The sequence below is a fragment of the Carettochelys insculpta genome, chromosome 10 (genome assembly GCF_033958435.1).
Source record: "Carettochelys insculpta isolate YL-2023 chromosome 10, ASM3395843v1, whole genome shotgun sequence".
Taxonomy (NCBI): domain Eukaryota; kingdom Metazoa; phylum Chordata; order Testudines; family Carettochelyidae; genus Carettochelys; species Carettochelys insculpta.
The window spans coordinates 50,219,003-50,239,715 of record NC_134146.1 but is presented as its reverse complement, the minus strand read 5'-3'; the positions used below and the strand labels follow the sequence as shown (position 1 = coordinate 50,239,715).

Below are 20,713 nucleotides of genomic sequence, written 5' to 3'. Positions count from 1 at the left end.
AGACCTATTGAAGTGCACACAAAAAGCCGAGCAAAAGCCATCAAACACAGCCAGTCTGTGTGCAATTATACCTTGTCCTCCACCCCGATATACTGTCATTGAGAGAGTCCAGGCAAGAAAAAATGGACTAGATACATGACCATGAACCAGCAAACTTGAACTTGTGACCTCTAGAGTTTAGTACATGAGACTCTACCACTTGAGCTAGAAGGGAAGTGACTCTCAGCTAAGACTACAGAGGAGACTCATTCTCTCTCTCTATAAGTGGTTTCCCACTGACCCGTCGCTGTCTGGCGTTGCAAACTTGTACGTGCCTGTGAACTCTCGAAGCAGGTGTCATTCTGGTGCTGCAGCGCTTCTGGCTGGGGAACAGCCATTCAGAAATTCCCATGAAAGCGCCCTTACGCACGTGGAAGTTTTGAAGACACTGCTGATTGTCCCATGCCTGCAAAATGATTTGGTCCCACCAGTCTGAGCTAGTTTTGCATGTCCAGGACCTGCCCTCCATGGTGTACAATGCATCCAGTGCTTCCATCAACTCCACATTCCTCCTCTCCAGCTCATGGTATGTGAAAATGCCCATCACCTCAAGATACTCATCACTCAGGCTCCTTAGGTTCAGAATCCACTGCCGCGCCGTGTGGAAAGTGATCATAAAACACTGTGCAACAACTTGAAGCATCTCCGGATCCATGTTATCCTTGTACTGGGGTATGGCAGGCAACGTAAAAGCGGAGTGAAAATTCCCTTGGCTTTTCAGCAGGAAGCGGGAAGTGAGGGCAATACACCCTGGGATGGTGATGTCAGACACCCAGATCCACTTGCGGTGACTTATTTCCCGTAGAAACCCAGAATGTAACAGGGCTGCAGGAACTGTGGGATAGGTACCCACAATGCACTGCTGCCCCAGTTGAACTTAGGTAATTTAATGGGGACACACGAAGTCAACTTTGTGAGCAGGTGCAGATGCTCAACTTTGACTTTATAAAATCTGGTGTTATAAAGTCGACTTTAATAAATTTGTACTTTATTACCACGTGCAAATATACCCTGTGTGCCACTGCATGGAACAGTGAGCCACATGCAGTAGGGTGGGTGATGCATTTCTATCAGGCCATTTCCTCCTGTCTCAGAGGTAGGGTGATTATATCTCTCTACCCAAATACAGGACTGGGGGAACAGCTCCCTGGCTGCGGCTGCCGAGGGCTGCTGCCCCGGGGCACCTCCCCAGCTGCCCCATGCCTCAAGGTGCCAGGAATGGGCTGGCAGCCATGCCCATGTGCTCCTACCTTCCCCGTGCCTCAGGGAGCTGGGGGCCAGCCGAGCCGGTGCACTCCCAGCTTCCCCAAGCCGCTGGGAACCAGAAGCTGGGCAGCTGCCCCGGGGTGGGTTCCTGGTTTCCCTGCACCTTGGGGAGCCATGAAAGAGGAGGAAGCCACACACCCCCCAACATACCCCTCACTCTTCAGGGCCCACTGCTGGCTCCCTCTGGTGTGGCCAGAGAGCAGGTGAGTTCATGATGTCTGTGTGCTCTCCACCCAGCAGCTGCACCTTTGCACCCACAGGGAGCTACATACAGGACAATTAGCCCCTTTGCTAAAATAAGTTAGGACACCTGCCTGGTGCCCAAAGTATGGGGCTGTCTTACCAAAAATGGGATGGACAGTCACCCTACTCCAAGGAGATGCAAAAAAAAATGAATAGAAATGCTAGTGAAGAGGGATTGTGATTTGGATTCTGTGCCCAGAGGCTGGATGCACAGAGAACCAGACAAAAGTAGCCAGTTACTCATTTCTCCAGGCTACCACATGCTTAGTTTCAGATACTGCCTAGGAGGGTTGGATTTAAACCAGCAACTAGGAGCCAGCAGCTGGGCCAAGGCCCAAAGCAATCCCATTCCTGGGTAGACAGACAAAGTCATTTACAAATTAAATGGGATAAGCATTAAAATCATTTTAAATGAAGCAGTATGAGGGAGAACAACCCATTTCTTGAGAATTCCAGTAGCAGCCTGGAATTCCAGCTGTAACTGCAAAGCAAATACCCCAGCATGCGATGAGAAAGATTGCGGAGATCTAGCAAAGTGCTGGGAGTCATGTCAAGAGTTCACCATCAAAAGGAACCACAGGAAGGTGTGTATACTGCACACCGGTTGGGCACCATTTCACTATACAGACCAGCAGCGTGCTTTTATTCACAGAGTGTTCCTGAAGCTATATCCACTGGCATAACCCCTGGCTAGAAATGGCTGATCATTTTTAGCCTCCCCATGCCCCTAGAAGACAAACAGGCTCTCAGAGCTGGAGGAAACCATTGGCTCCTCAAGTGTAAACAGGTTTGTTGACAAGCTGTTAAGAAAATAGTAATTCCTCTTTGAGTCAACCATTTGCCAGCTTCTTACATCATCTCTCACAGAGAAATATTGACCCTCTTCCAGTGTCAACAGAGCATGAGTTAGACAAATTCAGCCAGGGATAAAGCATTCACATAAAAACACCAGCCTCTGCCAACAGCCAGGAAGAAAATAGAACCCAGCCAAAGGTTGTGTCCTTTAGTAGGAATTGTTACTGAGCACAGTGATTGCAGGAGAATTTCTTTCCTGACCTGTATTTAATGTTCTCAGCATGTCTGTTACACTTCTTCCCAGTGCATCCAGCTCTGAGAAGCAGTGTGGAGAGCTTGCATTATTGCAATGGCTAGCATGATGCAATAGAGGTTGTCTAGGGGACACTGCTGAGAGGGTCAATTCAGGGTGAATTGCTTACACAGGGCTACTTGCAGACTAAGACTGTGGGTCATTTACTATCAGGCACCAAACCAGTCATAGAGAGCACTTCAGGTTGCTACACTGGCTAGCAAGAAGTCACACAAGCCATCCCCTCTAGTTCTCATGCACCAACACCAGTACCACTCCTATACAAATGAGGTTCTTCTGATCCCACAGGACCAGTCGTATTCCCAGGTCAGCTTGTAACTTGGATCTTACCCAAAAGATCACACTGTTAGCCAAACCTCTAGAAAGGCTGAGAGTTAAAATTGCTCAAGGAACCAAAATTACCTGCACCCATTGCAAAAGTTCGTGGTGCAAGCTTGTAGCAGAGATGGAGTAAATCAAGCCTCTGAAATACATACATTATTAGGATGGGTCATCAATCCCTGTAGGCTTCCGTCTGTAGCAAAGATACTCCAGAGGAGAGGAGCCAGACTGAAGACAAATGGAGGAACCTCCAGGACTTTTTTGTAGTCTTGTCCATGTGGAGGGAATCCCATTGCTCTCGTTATGGGAAAGTTTGCCACACGTTGGAGTTTGTCACATGAGAAAGTCACCTGTCTATGAATGACTTTTGAGGCACCGGCCATTGCTCCCATGCTGGTCAGAACAGACAGAGAAAAGCTACCCAGATGTCAATTGGCACCTCCCAAAGTGCACTGTCATTTAGCTACTGCTATTCATTTGACTAATAGGTCTTCTCACAATAGGCTGGCCAAGCCTCCTGTTGACCTGTCCTAGAAGCAAACATTTGAAATACAAGCACATAGCCAATACTCATAACTTCAAATACAAAAATTATACATGCATATGAATAAGATAAACAGAGTCAGTGACTCATCAGCTGTTTATCCACATCTTATGTGGCACACTTTGTACAAGATTTGGTGCAAGTGTGTAACAATGGCAGCAACAATGGTTTGTACTTTCATCTCACAATCCAGTCACATCACATATGCATTGGGGAACATTGCTGTTTCATACATAGATGCGCCAAGTGTTTGTCATGCCATAGTGCCTTCAGAAGACATAAACCTTAGTGGTCTTAACAGCCAAAGGGTACTATATTTAAAATGAAAGGGTGGGTCAATTTTAATAGGGGACTGAGGAAGACTGCCACCTCCTATAATTGGGAGATGTGTTCAGAGTTGACTTCACTGGCTAAAACAAACCTCTACAACTTTTCACGCCTCTTTGCCCTGTGTAGCAAACATAGCTATGGGATTGCAAGCTCGATTCTGTTTCTTTAACCGAACTATGGATTAAATTCCTACCAGCTATGAAAATCCCTGTGAAGGCAGGACAACACCACTTCATAGACTCACAGAATCATAGAATCCTAGGGCTGGAAAGGACCTCAGGAGGTCATCGAGTCCAGCCCCGTGCCAAAAGCAGTATCAACCCCAACTAAATCATCCCAGACAGCACTTTGTCAAACTGAGACTTAAAAACACCTAGGGGTAGAGATTTCACCACCTCTCCAGATAAGCCATTCCAGTACTTCACCATGCTCCTAGTGAAATAGTTTTTCCTAATATCCAACCTAAACCTCCCCCCACTGTAACTTGAGACCATTGCTCCTTGTTCTGCCATCAGGCACTATTGAGAACAGCCTCTCTTCATCTTCTTTACAGCCCCCCTTCAGGAAGTTGAAGGCTGCTATCAAATTGCCCCTCACTCTTCTCTTCTGCAAACTAAAGAAGCCAACATTTCTTAGCCTCTCCTCGTAGGTCGTGTGCTCCAACCCCCTAAACATTTTGGTTGCCCTCTACTGGACCCTCTCCAATGCATCCACATCAAGAACTGCACGCAATACTCCAGACGTGGCCTCACTGGTGCTGAATAAAGGAGAATAATTTCTCTAGATCTGCTCGAAATTCTCCTAACGCACCCCAATATGCCGTTATCCTTCATGGCTACAAGGCACACTGTTGACTCAAACTGAGACATGAGGACACCACTTCCCCTGTAGAATGTGGGCATCAGTCCCACTGCCTCTTACATGCTGAGCAAGCACTCTGCCACTTGAACTAATTTCCCAGTCTGAGATGAGGAGAGTGTCATGTGAAAGCATGTGATGGTACAGGTATCCCTGGGAATCTAGTAGCATTTGCAGGCACTTACATGATTAGTTCTGGCACAGCAGGAAGAAAGAAGCCAGGGTGACTTTAGGACCCAAGGCTGAGACTTGAAAGCCAGCAATTATGGGAAAAAAATCCTTCTACTTCTTAGCTAATCAAATTTAATGTGGCTCTATTCAGAAGCAAAGAATAGGACCCCACAACTGTTACTGTTCAGAGTCAAACTTCATGCTCAGTGACTATTATTTTTGATACAAGAGGCCCTGCTTGTCTTTATTCCCCAGAGATCAAGAGGTCTAGGCAGCCACTGAGAGTACGGAACAGGCTTAGTCATCTACTATGTAGGCTCGTAAACTTTTTCACAAGAACTTGACTAATGGTTAGAAAAGTGACTAAGGACCAACAGCCTGTTTTCTGGGGTGCCCTTTTTGGCAACATCTACACTAGAAGCATCTGTCTACAAAAGTTACTGTTGGAAAAGATCGATCTTTTGATCCACTCTGTCGAGAAAAGGTCCCCCCGGAGCATCTACAGAGCATTTTTGTTCCCAGTTTCTGTTGGCAAACGCATTTTATCTGCAGATGGTCCACAAGTTTTGTCTACAAAACTCTCTAGTGTTGACATAGCCATTCAGATCAAAATCATGAGTCTTGTTTTTCCTTAACATGGCTGTCCACGCAGGGGAGCCAATATGGCTGGGGATGCAAGCCACAGTTTATTTAGCATTTTACCCATCAAAACAGCACTAAAGTGGCATGGGAGAGGTGAGGCATTCATCTCGCCTTCCACATCCCAGGCTGCACTGGCAGAGCTGAATCACCTGGTTTTCCCCAGAGCCCCTTAAGCAGAATGTTGTTCTTGGTCCATTTCTTGACAAGCTCAGAGTAACTGCTGAGCTCCCCTATTCGGATAAGGACAACCTTCCACCTTGTTCAGTTGGCAACAAATTTTTCTACTTATACCCTAAAAAGTGACAGTTGTCCTTCATGTGGGACTCAGCTTCCCACAGAGATTAGCAGTGGTCCTAGGGCGTCTCTCCTCCAGGACACTGATTTCACCTTCTCCTCCCAATGCTGCAGCCTGGGTCAGCAGGGAACAAAAATCACCTCGCCATGGTCCACAGCATCTGCACTAGGTTACCTGTTTCAATACCATTACCAGTGACTAAGTGGCTGGAACTCTGTTAGTGCCCTTTGGCAGGGTTCATTACTGGTGTAGAGACTGAATTATCTCATTACCTCCAGATGTGGCCACACCAACGACTTGTTGGGCACACAGGTGGAATAGGGAGGAACATTCAGTAGTAGTAGTAGTAATAGTAGTAGTAAGCCTCTTCCACTCCTATATCTTGGAGCGTTCACCAGCATCCCATCCTGGGTAATCTTTTCCAGTTCTGACCAGGTGTCCCCCATCTGTATAGTGTCTGTCTCTACACCAGGTGTTTCTTGGGCACCCTCTTTTCCTTTTTCCTTGTGGGTTCCAACTGAAGGCTTGCCTTGTGATGTTGGTGATTGGTTTTCTGAAGGTGTGTCCAATCCATCACCTTCTTCTCTTCCTAATTTCTTCGTTGGCAGGAAGTTGGTGAGTCAGTTGCCACAGGTCTTGGTTATTGATGGTGTCTGACTGGTGGATCTGGGGAATTTGACAGAAGCAGTTATTAATAAACATCTAGATTTTTTTGACAGTCCTCTTTGTTGTTCTCCAAGTTTCTGTTCCATACAGTAGGACTGATTTGACAGCGGAATGTTCAGTAGCCCACATAATCCAGTGTCCATCTCCAGGAGTGGCCAGCACCAGATATCGCAGAAGCAGCTTCTAACCTACATAGAGCTATTCCCAAAAAGACCCTTCATGGCTACTTGCCTCTCTTGGTAGATGGTTGTGTGTCTGCCCCACTGTTTGCCTCTTTCCCCACTGGGACCTATGCTCTTCCCTGGGCTTGGTGGAGTTTACCCACCAGCCAATCCAGCAGGAGGCAACTAAATAGAAGCTCACCCCAATGCTGGCCTGCAGGCCACCAGTGTTATATTGCCCCAGGCCTTTTCCTTCTCACCTCACTTATCCTCAGCATCCTTCTATATCTGACTGCCTTGCAGCCCTTTTCCCACAGCCCCATCCCAGGGTATGCAGGCACCTCCTGCCACTCACCTCTCCTTTTGAGCAAAGAGCAGCTCGTTTTACAACCTGGCCATTGTGTGATTTCTGACTGCTACGGTTGGGGGTTCCAGCTCCTGGGAAACTCTCCCCGCTGAAGGGCCAAATATCCAGAACAGAACATAAAGACATAATAACAGTCATGCTGGGTCAGACCAAAGGTCCATCTAGCCCAGCGTTCTGTCTTCTGAGAGTGGCCAATGCCTGATGCCCCAGAGGGAGTGAACAGAACAGGGAATCACCAAAGTGATCCTTCTCCTGACATCCGCTTCCAACCTCTGACATAGAGAGGCTAGGGATGCCATTCCTATCTATCGGACTCTGTAGTGCTGGTTATCCCTGGCTTTGGAGTTGAAGGGCTGGGGAGAGTTAGCAGCTGCCTTCTGTCTTCAAGCATGAGCATTGCTAGCTATCCTACTAGCATTTTACCCTGGCTAGCATTCCTGCAGAAAGGGAGTAATCCTGTGTGGATTCCCACTACACTCTTACACCCTTGCTGCCTGAGCACCTGCTAACAGGAGAACTGTGGTGTTTAAGGCTCTGAGACTGTCAATCCCGCCCTTTTTAGCCACCATAATTCCCTTTAAGGATTATATTAGCAAAAGAAAGAGGGAGATCAGCTTTTCTTCATCAGCCTGAGTCAGTGAACAAGTAACAGATACAGAGGACGATCCCATGCAGCATGGCCCATAGGGACACAAGCTGAATTCCAAGAGAATTGTTCACAGCACAGATGTGGTAAACCTATGACAGGCAAGTTCAATAGACAACTTTCCCACCCCAGGGCAAACATGAAACCTAGAAGATTCTGGTGGAAGCTGAAGAATTCCACAACTTAGGGCTTCAGCACAATAGAAAAGATGTTATGGAGCCAGTTAGCATTTCACTGTGTGGCTCTAATCCGGGGGAACAAGAACTAGAACAGCTCATGGTGCAATAAAAAAAAACAAAATCCTACCCCGGCTGCTCTGCAGCCCATTTTGCTCCCATTACGTAGTGTTAACTCAGAGGGGGACTATCCAATTACTCTCCTCTTCAAAACCACACACAGTTAAACCACGTCAAGGGGCTGGACAGACTCACCACGCTCACCCCTCTGCTCCGGTTAGCTAACTTGCTGTCGTCAAAGCTGAAGGGACAGGTTGAGATGTGGCCAAGGGTGGAGCACTCCTGGGTTACCTGAAGCACACAGGGGTCAAGTGTTGTGCTGCAATCTGACTTTGGAGGAGGGCAATGGTGCATGACCACAGCAGAGTTAACCAGTTCTCTCAGAGTGAAGGCTCGGTGGTAGGTTTGTAAAACAGATGAAAGTCGAGGTTAGGGTAGTTCATGTCTTAAAAATGGGCAAAGACCCTGTTTGGACTGGCGCTTCTTCTACCTGAACCATTGTGCCCATCCCTACTGATGTTACCTAAGCTGTTATCTTTGCTGAGTTCTCACCTTCTGGCTTTTAAGAAAGGCGAAAGGGCTTGGGGCACAGCAGCCACACCTTGGCTCATAAACCTGCAAAGCATCTTTCCTGGCAAGGGTGCAGAGTCACTTCTTGAAAGGCTTTGCTTCGCCTTTGTGTAGGTTTGAGCCCTTTGGTGGTAGGAGTTGTCACTGGGAGACAGTCCAGAACAGAGGAAGCAAAGAAGCAAAAAATAAAGTCAGGACCATATCACTCCAAAAGAAGACAAGAAGACAAAGGCTGCGATGAAGGAAAAAACCAAACCCAATAAACATGACTCACTCCTTTCACATGGCTTCTGTCTGCCTCAAATCTGAGGTGGTGGTGGAATCAGTCACTCCCATCGTGCTCTGGTTTGTGACAGCTGTCACAACTGTCTGTGTTGATTTAAGTTCTGTTTGTAAGGTGCAACTAATGAGTTGAAGTAACTCCAACCACGGACTCCAGCCACTCACAGGAACAACAAGGAAGAGGGTTTGCAAGTTATTTTGCTCTTCTATTTGTTCATCCCTAAGACAAACACCCAACAGTTTTTTTTCATAGGCAGTGGCCTGTTAACGTCTCTCATTGGCTTGCCCTTTTCTCTTGTGAGACTACTTTGGCAGAACAATACTGCAATACAACCTTCACATCCCGTGCCAGTAATAGGGCCAGAGAAACACATAGGCTAGCAATGCCAGGCACTATGCGCTCTCAATGACATCAGGCACTGCAATATATTTATATGAGCATTGTACCCCTGGAAGCTCTTATGTCCACTGAGCACATGTTACAGTGACAGATAAACACTGAAAAACGTAGGCATACAGGCACCCAAGAGTGGGGAGGAAAGACAAAGGACTGAATCCAATAAGGCCTCTGTCTGAGAAGCTCACACGCTGCTCTGAAGAAGCAGCCACTGCAAGTTAGTCCAGAAACAAGCCAGCCTGTTGAACATTGACACCCGAGCAGCTGTTCTGCAATTCCAGCACATGGGGGTCATAGCTTGTCCCTTCCCAGCTAGACAGACTCCAGCCGCCGGCGTTAGGGGAGGGAAAGGAGGAGTTCTGAAGGGGAATCACCCACAGCTGTTTGAGAGAAAGGGCCAAAGCTTTCCCCACAGACCTAAGCCCACCCCCGCAGCAGGTTATGTTTCCGAGGCCAGGGTCACCACATACTGGCTCCCCCCTGACTCTGAGTCACTTTCAGAGTCTATTTCAGTTGCATTCTCTCCAGCTGGGATGTATTGCAGAGGGGGCTGGAATTAGACAGGACACAGGTGCTGCCACCTGCTATGACTTCTGCCATTCTTGCATGCTGCAGTGTTAGCCCTTATTCTTTGGGGACACTATTTATTCATCAGGAGCAAGACAGAGAAGGGACAGCGACTCTTGAATGGAATCTCCCCTGCCCAAAGGATGAATGAGCCAAAATAGTACTAGGCACCACTCCCTTGATCAGCACAGATACCCCTGGGCAGCTATTTTTCCACTTCCCCCAAGAGCATCCCCTAGGATAAGGGTAATACCAGAAGGGACTCAGTGCAGGACACTAGAAACCAGAGCAAGTCTCAGAATTCTAATTTGTGTTTCACATGGACAAAACCCAATATCCTTAGAAATCAAAACATTAATTGGAAGCAAAAATTTTCATTTCAAACCAAGAGTAAAAATTTCACTTCCAAACATGGACACTGTTGCAGCATAATATCCCCTCTTCACGGACAAAGTCAACTTCCCCATGACGGTCCTAGATGATGCAGTATGGGAAGGTGGAGGGCAGCCATCTGTAGGGAAGGAATAAGTTCTGAGCTATCTAGAAAAACTAGATGTGCACAAGTCCATGGGTCTGGATTTAATGCACCCCAGGGTACTGAGGGAATTGGCAGAGGTCATTGCTGAACCTTTGGCCATTATCCTTGAAGACTCTTGGAGATCAGGGGAGATACCGGATGACTGGAAGAAGGCAAACAAAGTGCCCATTTTTAAAAAAGGAAAAAAGGACAATCCAGGGAACTATAGACTCGTCAGCCTTACCTCAATCCCTGGGAAAATAATGGAGGGAATCCTCCAGGAATCCATTTTGGAGCACTTGAAAGAGGGGAAATTGATCAAAAGTAGCCAATGTGGATTCACCAGAGGCAAGTCCTGCCTGACCAATCTGATTAGCTTCTATGAAGAGGTAACAAGCGCTGTGGACATGGGGAAGTCAGTGGATGTGATATACCTTGACTTCAGCAAGGCTTTTGATATGGTCTCCCACAACCTTCTTGCCCATAAGTTAAGGAAATATGGATTGCATCCTTGGACTATACGCGGGATAGAAAGCTGGATTCATGGTCGGGCCCAGCGGGTAGTGGTCAATGGCTCAATATCTGGATGGTAGTCTGTTTCAAGCGGAGTGCCGCAACGCTCGGTTCTGGGGCAGGTGTTATTCAACATCTTTATTAATGACCTGGATGAGGGCCTGGATTGCACCTTCAGCAAGTATGCGGATGACATAAAACTAGGAGGAGAGGTAGATTCATTGGAGGGTAGAGAGAGAATCCAGAGGGACCTGGATAAATTGGAGGGCTGGGCCAAAAGAAATCTGATGCAGTTCAATAAGGAGAAGTGTAGAGTCCTGCACCTGGGGCGAAAGAATCCCAAACATTGTAACAGGCTGGGGACTGACTGGCTCAGCAGCAGTACAATGGAAAGGGACCTAGGGGTTATGGTGGATGAAAGGCTGGATATGAGTATACAGTGTGCCCTTGTAGTCAAGAAGGCTAACGGCATACTAGGGTGCATTAGGAGGAGCATTTTGAGCAGATCTAGGGAAGTAATTATTCCTCTTTATTCGTCACTGGTGAGACCACATCTGGAATATTGTGTCCAGTTTTGGGCTCCCCAGTATAAAAAGGAGGTGGATTTGCTGGAGCGGGTTCAGCGAAGGGCAACAAAAATGATTAAGGGTCTGGAGCACAAGACCTATGAGGAGAGGCTGAGGGATTTGGGCTTGTTTAGTTTACAGAAGAGAAGACTTAGAGGTGATTTAATAGCAGCCTTCAACTTCCTGAAGGGGAGCTCTAAAAAGGAGGGTGAGAAACTGTTCTCAGTGGTGTCAGATGGCAGAACAAGGAGTAATGGTCTGAAGCTGAAGAGGGAAAGGTGTAGGTTAGATATTAGGAAAAACTACTTCACCAGGCAGGTGGTGAAGCATTGGAATGCGTTGCCCAGAGAGGTGATGGAATCTCCATCCATTGAGCTTTTTAAGTCCCGGCTGGACAAGGTCCTGGCTGGGATGACTGAGTGGGGGTTGATCCTGCTTGAAGCAGGGGGCTGGACTAGATGACCTCCTGAGGTCCCTTCCAGCCCTGTGATTCTGTGATAATTCCAGTTACCTGCGTTATCTGAAAATCCTTGTTAACCTAATCCCCACCATGTCCTCTGTTTAGCCCAGTTAGTAATTTACATGCACTTTCATTTGTCCAAACACCTGCTCATCTAAAACTTCCGGATGTCCCTGGGGCCATTGTGGGGGATGGGAGTGTGTGTTGTAGTTAAAAAGTGTCAAAAGATTGTGTGTTGAAGTTTCCAACTCAACACTTCTTGGAACTTTTTGTTTCCATAACATTTTTGACATTTTCAGTTTTTGTCCTAGTTTGGGACAAAGGCAGATGCGGAACTATCGGACTTTCCCAGGAACATCTAAACAAGCTGGGTGCTGATCATTTTTTAAATCCTGGTGCTCAGTTTTCATGTGGTGCTTTTGACCCGGAGCTCTCAAAAGGACCATTGCAAAAGGCCCCATTTAACAGAGGTGGATGTAACCAGATGCTGTGAGTGAGCAGCAGGAGCACAAATAGAAGCAAGGTTTCCTGATTCTCAGTCAGTGCCCAGACATTACGCAGAATCACAGAATCCCAGGGCTGGAAGAGACCTCAGGAGGTCATCAGGTCCAGCCCCAGCCCAAAACAGGATCAACTCCAACTAAATCATCCTAGTAAAGGCTTTGTCAAGCCGTGACTTAAAAACCTCTAGGGACGGAGATTCCTCCACCTCTCTAGGTAACACATTCACCAGTGCTTCACCCCCTCCTAGTGAAATAGTGTTTCCTAATATCCAACCTAGACCTCCTCCACTGTAGAGTGAGACCCTTGCTCCACCACCACTGAGAACAGCCTCTCTCCATCCTCTTTAGAATGCCCCACTTCGTGAGGTTGAAGGCTGCTCTCAAATCACCCCTCAGTCTCCTCTTCTGCAAACTAGATAAGCCCAAATTCCTCAGCCGCTCCTCATAGGCCAGGTCCTCCAGCCCCCTAATCATTTTGGTTGCCCTCTGCTGTACCCTCTCCAATGCATCCACATCCTTTCTATACTGGGGGCCCCAGAACTAGGCACAACACTCCAGACGTGGCCTGACCAGTGCCGAGTAGAGGGGAATAACAACTTCTCTCGATTTGCTGGAAATGCTTCTCCTAATGCACCCCAATATGCCATTAGCCTTCTTGGCTACAAGGGCACACTGTTCACTCATATCCAGTCTCTCATCCATTGTAATTCCCAGATCCTTTACTGCTGCACTGCTACTTAGCCAGTCGGTCCCCAGCCTGTAACAATGCTTGGGATTCTTCCGTCCCAAGCGCAGGACGCTGCACTTGTCCTTGTTGAACCTTATCACAGACCCTTGCAGTCTCTGACTAGAGCTGAGCAGACTTTCAGAGGTCCAGGACAGTTCGGTGGTTACAGCCCCAGCTGGGAGTCCACATTGCATGTCCCTGCTCTACAACAGACTTCCTGGGTGACTTTCTCCCACTGTGATTCAGTTCCTCATCTGTAAAATGGGGATAGCAGCACTGCCCTGCCTTAAAGAAGTGCTCCCACAACAAATGCATAAAACAACGGTAAGGTGTGCAGATGCTATGGGATTTGCGGGGTGGGGAGTTCACATTCGAACTGTTGGGAACCTTTCCTGGTTTCACTGTGCTGGTGACCAAGTTACCCCTCCCCTGCCCTGAAAATGCTGTTGTCAGTTTCAAAAGTAACTAGTGAAAAAGTTGCTAGAGTTCAATGGATTGAGTTGCAGCAGACCACATGAGAGGTTATGCAACTCGTCCCAGGATCTTATTCAAATCAACAAAAAGTACCACTTCCTTCAGACTGAATTCAGTCTGATTCAAAGAGAGGGAGGTAGTCTTCATGAACTACATAGCTGCTGCTTACCAGACTGATATTGTACAGCCCGTGATAATTAGAAGGAAGTGAAACTGGATGGACGAGCCTGATCCTGCACCTTCGGAAGCATGTTTGGTCCATGCTACTGCTGTAAATATGTCCCTCCCCCCCACACACACTTTTTCCATTAAATTTTCCTTAGAATATTAAAACTAGAAGTTTAGTACAAATACAACTCAATAACTGACACAGTAATTTCAGACCATTCAAGGAAACAAAGAAAAAGAAAGCTCTGAAATACACTGGGAATTTTTGTAAAGCTTTTGTAGCCTCGAAACAGTGCAAGAAGTTTACACCTCACGGATCTTCCTGGCCTTTCAAACTGTGATGTGGCTTACTGTTCACTAGCAACTGGGCTTTGATCTGCTTTAAAGGCCTGGCACCAGGGTTCCCTGTAAGCTGTGTGCTTGTGCAGCTGCTCAGGTGAAATTCCAGTGCTGCCCAGCTGAATTCCAGAGCACACCTCATAGTTAGGTTTGGATTTCTCTGGGTGGTGCACATTTGCACATGCCTTGGTGCACATGATAAAATTTATTCCAAGTGTGAATAGAAAAAGTCTGCACATGGATGTAGACGATTAATGGGAACACTGCATGGCACTCTCTATGCAACTTCCCTGGGAGCCTCATACAAGCATGGGTCATCAGGCTGAGTGGTTTTGGCCTACGAAGTATCTGGGACATTGGGACCTCACTCTGCTGCAGCCACCTGAGACATGAATGCAAGAGTCTGAGGGTGCATCCCCATGCAGGAAGAGCTCTCTGTGCAGTAGGTGGAGCAGGCACACTGTGGGTCTGCTCTCATCTCCCTTGCACTCATTTTACACCAGAGCAATGCCTGATGCAGAGCAATTTGGGGTGTTAGATTTAGTCCTGTGTAAAGGAGATCAGAACCTCAGCATCCTAGACTCCAAGGCCAGAAGAAGCTGCCATGATCCCAGTCTGGCCTGTTGCTCCACACAAAGATCTGCCCCACAATATTTCCCTGAGTAAACCTTTTAGAGAAACATCGACCAGGGCTCTGGCTAAGGTAAGCTGAGAACCACGTTGACAAGGCATTCAAACGTGGCATGGAGGAGATCGGCTTTGAACCTGTACCAGCTTATGGCTGGTGGAAGGTGCTCCCCCTGGAGACTTCTTAGAATCATAGAACACTAGAACTGGAAGAAAGCTCCAGCGGTCATTGAGTCCAGCCCCCTGTCTTCATGGCAGGACCAAGCACCATCTATATCATCCCTGTTAGATATTTATCTAACCTGTTCCTAATATCTCCAATGATGGAGATTTTACAACCTTCCTAGGCAATTTATTCCAGTAATTAACCACCCTGACAGTTAGGAAATTTCTCCTAATGTCAGTTGAAACCTTCCTTGCTGCAATTTAAGCCCATTGCTTCTTGTCCTATTAACAAAGGTTACGGAAAATAATTTTTCTCCCTCCTCCTTGTAAAACCCGTTAAGGTACTTGAAAGCTCCTGTCATGTCCCCATTCAGCCTTCTCTTTTCCAAACTAAATAAACCCAACTCTTTTAATCTTCTCTCATAGGTCCTATTTTATAGATCTTTAATCATTTTGGTTACTCTTCTCTGGACCCTTTCCAATTTCATAGAACACTAGAACTGGAAGGGACCTCGAGAGGTCATTGCATCCAGTCCCCTGCCCTTACAGCAGGAGCAAGCACCATCTCTAGACCATGCCAGATAGATGTCTGTCTAACCTGCTCTTAAATATCTCCATTGATGGAGATTCTACAACCTCGCGGGGCAATTTATTCCAGTGTTTAACCACCATGACAGCTAGGAAGTTTTTCATAATGTCCAACCTAAACCTCCCTTGCTGTAGTTTAAGCTCATTGCTTCTTGTCCTATCCTCAGAAACTAAGAACAATTTTTCTCCTTTCTCCTTGTAACACTCTTTTAGGTACTTGAAAACTGCTATCATGCCTTCTCTTTTATAAACTAAACAAGCCCAGTTCTTTCAGTCTTTCCTTATAGCTCATGTTCTCTAGGCCTTTAATCATTCTTGTTGCTCTTCTCTGGACCTTCTCCAATTTCTCCACATTTTTATGAAATGTGGTGTCCAGAACGGGACACAATGCACTAATTGAGGCCTAATCAGTGTAGAGTAGAGCAGAAGAATGACTTCTTGTCAGAGACTGACTTCTCAATAAGCCTACCAGCCCTGGGACTGGCTTCTCTCAGCCCCTTCTAGTAGAACTCCAGCCACAGGCATCTTACTTGTTTTGCATTTAGCTGTCACTAACTTGCAGTGAACCTTTGTTCTCACAATAGGGAGCAGCAAAAAGAAGCCTCACTGTGACTGTGAGAACTTGCCCCACCACAGATCTGGCCTCCTCCCCAAGTTGAGTACAGCTCAGATTTTGATGGTACTTGCCGTTCCAGGTTAGTTCTGCTTAGGCTTCTCACCGCCTTACAAGCGAACCCAGCCCTGTACACCAACTCAGTGCCCAGCCTCTAGTGCAGCATGTGCTGCTGGTACAGGAAATACATTGCATGGAATCTCTCCACAACTTTCCTAAAATGAACTAGATGCAGAAGTAGACACAGTATCCAGCTGAGGCCTTATCAGTGCAGAGAACAGGATGACTTCTTGCGTCTTGCTCACAACACTCCTGATAATGCATCCCAGAATCATGTTTGCTTTTTTTGCATCAGCATCACACTGTTGACTCATGCTCAGCTTGTGGTCCACTATGACCCCTATGCCCCTGTCTGCAGTAATCCATGCTAGACAATCCCTTCCCATTCTGTATGTGTGAAACTGATTGTTCCTCCCTAAGCAGAGCACTTTGCATTTATCCTTATTGAACTTCATCCTGTTTGCCTCAGACCATTTCTCCAGTGTGTCCAGATCTTTGTGGATTCTGACCCCACCCTCCAAGGCACTCGCAAGCTCTCCCAGCTTGGTGTCATCTTAACCCAGGGATAAGGACAGAACAGACTGGCACCAACCTGGAATCATCCCAACCCCTTGAGGGAGCTCAGACAAATCTGTTCTCCTTACACTGACCAGGGAAAGGAGAACTGAGACAAAGAGCAGGCCCACCTTGCCACCAGCAGGCATTTTGCAACGACTTCCCAGGAATTAGGATCAGAAAAAGAAAGCAGTTCCCTCCTTTCTGCAGCTTGCTGTCTCCAACCTCAGGTCTTGCCTCCATGTCCTTGAATTGATAGATTTTCCCCAGCCTGGTTTTAAAGACTCCTCTGAGCCCAATCTTTTTTCTGAAGCCAGGTATCCTGCCCTAGGCTAGGAGCCAATCTGATTCCCACCTCTTCCATCATACATTACGCAGCAGAAGCCCCTGGCTGCCTGCAGTCAGACACTGATGCAATAAAACTTGGACTCCCTTAAAATTACAGATGCAATCTTCAGCAGCTTAGCCAAAAAAGGAGATATTAACAGTGATTAATCCTCAGAATTAAAAAAAAAAGTGAGTTACCAGTATGGGCGTAATTAAAGTGACTAGCGCTCACACACAGAGATTAAATCCCTGAACACCAACTTCCTTTGTGTCACACCCCAATCCACCCAGGCCTCACCTCACAAAGGTATGTCTCTTGTCATCATAGCCCGAAGCCGACACCTACGCTTCCTGTGAACCAGTTGAGGGGAGAACCAAATCTTCTAGCATGTGGCACACCACACACAGTCACATGCATCTCTGCTCCCCATATTTTCCAGGGTGTCCTGCAGCAACCCAGGCTAATGCAAAGCAGCGATGCTGGGTTACCCGGGGATATTTGTGGGTGAAAGAGGGGAAACAGGATTCTAGTTCCACAGCTTAAGCATTCCAGGGAAACTGGACCGGCAATAGCGAAGGAACTGGAAACATGTTGGGTCAGAATCTCAGGGGCTTGGAACTGGCATAGCTCTACTGACGCCCTAACAAAGCAGCTAGCACGCCATTTAGACCTGCCGAGTACCTGGCACTTTGCGCCTAATTTCCAACCCCTCAGGTTGCTGTGAGTTTGCACTCATGACTCAGACAATCACTGATAGGTGTAGGCAGGATTGAGGAGCTGAGAAGAGGAGAGAGGAGGCAAAAGTCAGAGGACCTACTGGTGATGGGGTGAGAAATGGAAGTGACACGAGAAGAGAGAGAGAAGGAGAAAAGTCCCAATGGATAAATAATACAACACAGTATGGCTGACGTGCCATACCAGTCCTGCCTCGGGCATTGCATTGACTTAGTGTGGCCGATTCCAGCTCCTTCCAGTGGCCACATCCTGCAGCCACAGCAGCCTCACTCTTGTAGTTCAGGAGGTAGAGGCTTGTGTGTTTACTGCCCACAGCCCTGGTTTCAAGGATCCCCAATCTGTCTGGGGACCATTGGGTTCCTTCCACTGCCTTCCAGCCTCAGAGCATGGTACAAAATTCCCCAGCACGCAGCCAGGCTTGGGGAGCAAGTGGGAGTGGTGAAATACCTTGGAGGCAAACAAAGTCAGTTACTTTCCAGAAAGGGGGCGCAGCTTGGTGTCCTCTAGAAAAGCTTGTTAGTCTTTCACTCCCCCAGCCCTTTCAGCAGCAGCCTCAAATGCCCCCAGGGTGCAGCTGCTGCTCCCTCACCTGCGTCTCTCTCTCCCTGGTGTGTCATGCTGCCTCCGGTTTCTGGCGAGCCACCTGGATGCCTCCTGTGGTTTCCATCCTGCTTACACTGCAGTATTGCTGCTCCTGTCTGGACCCCTCCTTCCCCCAGCAGCAGCAGCAGCTGGTGTCTACACCCTCAACCAGTTGCACTCTGCCACACACTTTGCAGCCACTTTTGTGCTCCTATGAGCCACGCTTCTGGATGTTGCTAGTCTCTGTGAGGGGAATCATGGACCCAGTGAACCCCCAGCAACTGTAACAGCTTCAGTAGAGGCCTCTCTGGCATCTGCCAGGCACAGGACCTCCCAGGGCACTCAGCAGTTTGGTCCACCTAGCGATGCCTCGCTGAAGATGGCCTCAAGCCTCCTGGGTGAAGGAGCAGCAGCTTTATTATCCAAAGGCTGGGCAGATCTTCAATCCCATCCTGCTTGCTTGACAGGTTCTCACCTCAGCTACTGTGCATAAAACTGGAGTAACCGCCTTTAAAGCCACAGAGTGACACCAGGGTAACTGAGGGCAGAGCCCAGGGTTTTGTTTACTTCTGAGACAGAAGGAGCACGGCCATCTTTAGCAATGGTGCCTGAGAAATGCCTATACAGCCTAGGTGACTAATATTGAGATAACGCTCGGCGCTTTGGTGTCCCAGATTAGAGACCTAGCAGGACTCTTTCTTCAATATAAAAGATTTGCTAGCTGAACCCCTAAGATAGGGACTGGTGATGACAGGGAATAAGTCCCCCACCATCAGCACTCCCTGTTTGATGTGCTGTTGCTCCCTGCTCAGAATTACCAGCCAGTACCACTGTACATGCAGGAAGCTGATGAGCAATATGTAGTGTGAGGGTAAATTCCAAAAGCTTTGGTGACAACTTCATCTAGGTTTGAGTAATAGAGAGAGGTTGAATACCACCACCCAGCAAAGCAAACTGAGCAAAGCAAGCTGTAACGGCTACCACTGCAGAGAAAAATACTCGTCTTTTCATTATTAGCAGCCCACAGTGAAGAATTGTGGGCTCACTTCCAAGAGAGACCTTCAAGAATCATCTGTAGGAAATGCACTCCTTGTCCCAGGGAAGAGACATGAAAACGGCACATTTGGTTATTCATGGCACTCCAGTTTCCCAGAAATGTACAAATCCATTAATGCAGGAATTAATTTCCTATGCGTATAATGACAGGCCACTTATCTGCTTCTGAATTTAATGGAGCACCCAGTGATGTTTATTAAAGTTAGGGGGACAAGACACCCTTTGTAGCTCTGCTCATCTGAGGATCTTAGAGTACTTTACAAGCCTTCATTAATTATGAGTCAGCTGCACATCACCTTGCTAAGCATTTCATCCCATAATCACCGATCCCCTTGCAGAGGCCCTCTGAGTTCAGCAAGGCTCTGTGCAAGAGAAATCACATTTGTGAAGTTGTCTAGGCAATTTCCTGCGAGGTCAAACACTACAGGTTGAACCTTTCTTCTATGGCACCCTCAGGACCTGACCAGTGCCAGAGGAAAGAATTTGCCAACAACAGGAGGTCAATGTTGTCTAGCACACAATCAACATTTCCACGGCTTACTGGGCTCTTAGAGACATTTAGGGATAAATTGCAGCTAAATAACAGCACAGAACACTGAGAGCCAGGACTGGTAGCCATAAACAAACTTTATGGGGCCACAGGAAACTTGACCACACCCAGAAAAACTGGTCCTCCAGTCAACTAAAACCATGCCATATTACGGATGTTGGTGCACAAGAGAGTTCCGGATTAGAGAGGTTCAACCTGTAGATTCATTTGGCTATGTCCTCATTACTGACTGTGAAACCAAGGCACAAGAAAGTGACACAGCTTTCCCACAGGTCATTCAGGGGGTCAGCGACAGAGATGGAAATAGAACCCAGGAGTTCCTAGAACCTGCTCTGAGCAGACCTCCTTCAGGTTTTCCTTTGAGGAATCCAGCTCACCTTTCCTTGTAAGCACTGATTCTTCCCATCACACGCAGCAGGTTGTTGCTGAGTACTCTCTGAGCATTCCACGTATGCTAGGGACAGCACAAGGGCTAGCATTGCAAGCACACTTTGATGGAACACAAGAATAAGCAGGCTCAACCTCAGGCAAAGGGAGTCTCTGAGACCATCGCGAATTGCACACGTCCCTTCTCTTCCCATTTTAAGCTTTAGAGAGTTTTCCTTTCACCACAAGAAAAACAAACAAACAAACAAACAAACCAACTGCATGAGAGGGTTCCAATAAGTTGTAGTACTTATACAGCAGCTTTCAGCTGAGGTATCCCAGATAGTTCAGTTCCCATAAGCACAAGAGAGTCACTCATCCCCCACTGAAATACTGCTACCGCTGGTGTGCAACCTGGCAGCCATTCTGCACACAACAATTTTTAGGAAGGGACATGAGCTAGTAACTCCCTCAACTGAAACCACAGGTAATTACATGAATGTAGCTAGGAC

The 20,713-nt window shown here is 47.3% G+C and overlaps 1 protein-coding gene across 1 annotated transcript in view; it reads right to left on the bottom strand.

Annotated features, from left to right (window-relative positions):
* Nucleotides 1–6,367, bottom strand: part of TP63 (tumor protein p63) — a 176,933-nt gene extending 170,566 nt beyond the window's left edge. The window contains exon 1 of the mRNA XM_075004126.1: nt 6,090–6,367. Coding sequence (XP_074860227.1) covers nt 6,090–6,148 — 59 coding nt within the window. The 5' untranslated portion in view covers nt 6,149–6,367. The remainder of the gene's footprint in view (nt 1–6,089) is intronic.
* Between the last annotated feature and the right edge of the window lie 14,346 nt (nt 6,368–20,713).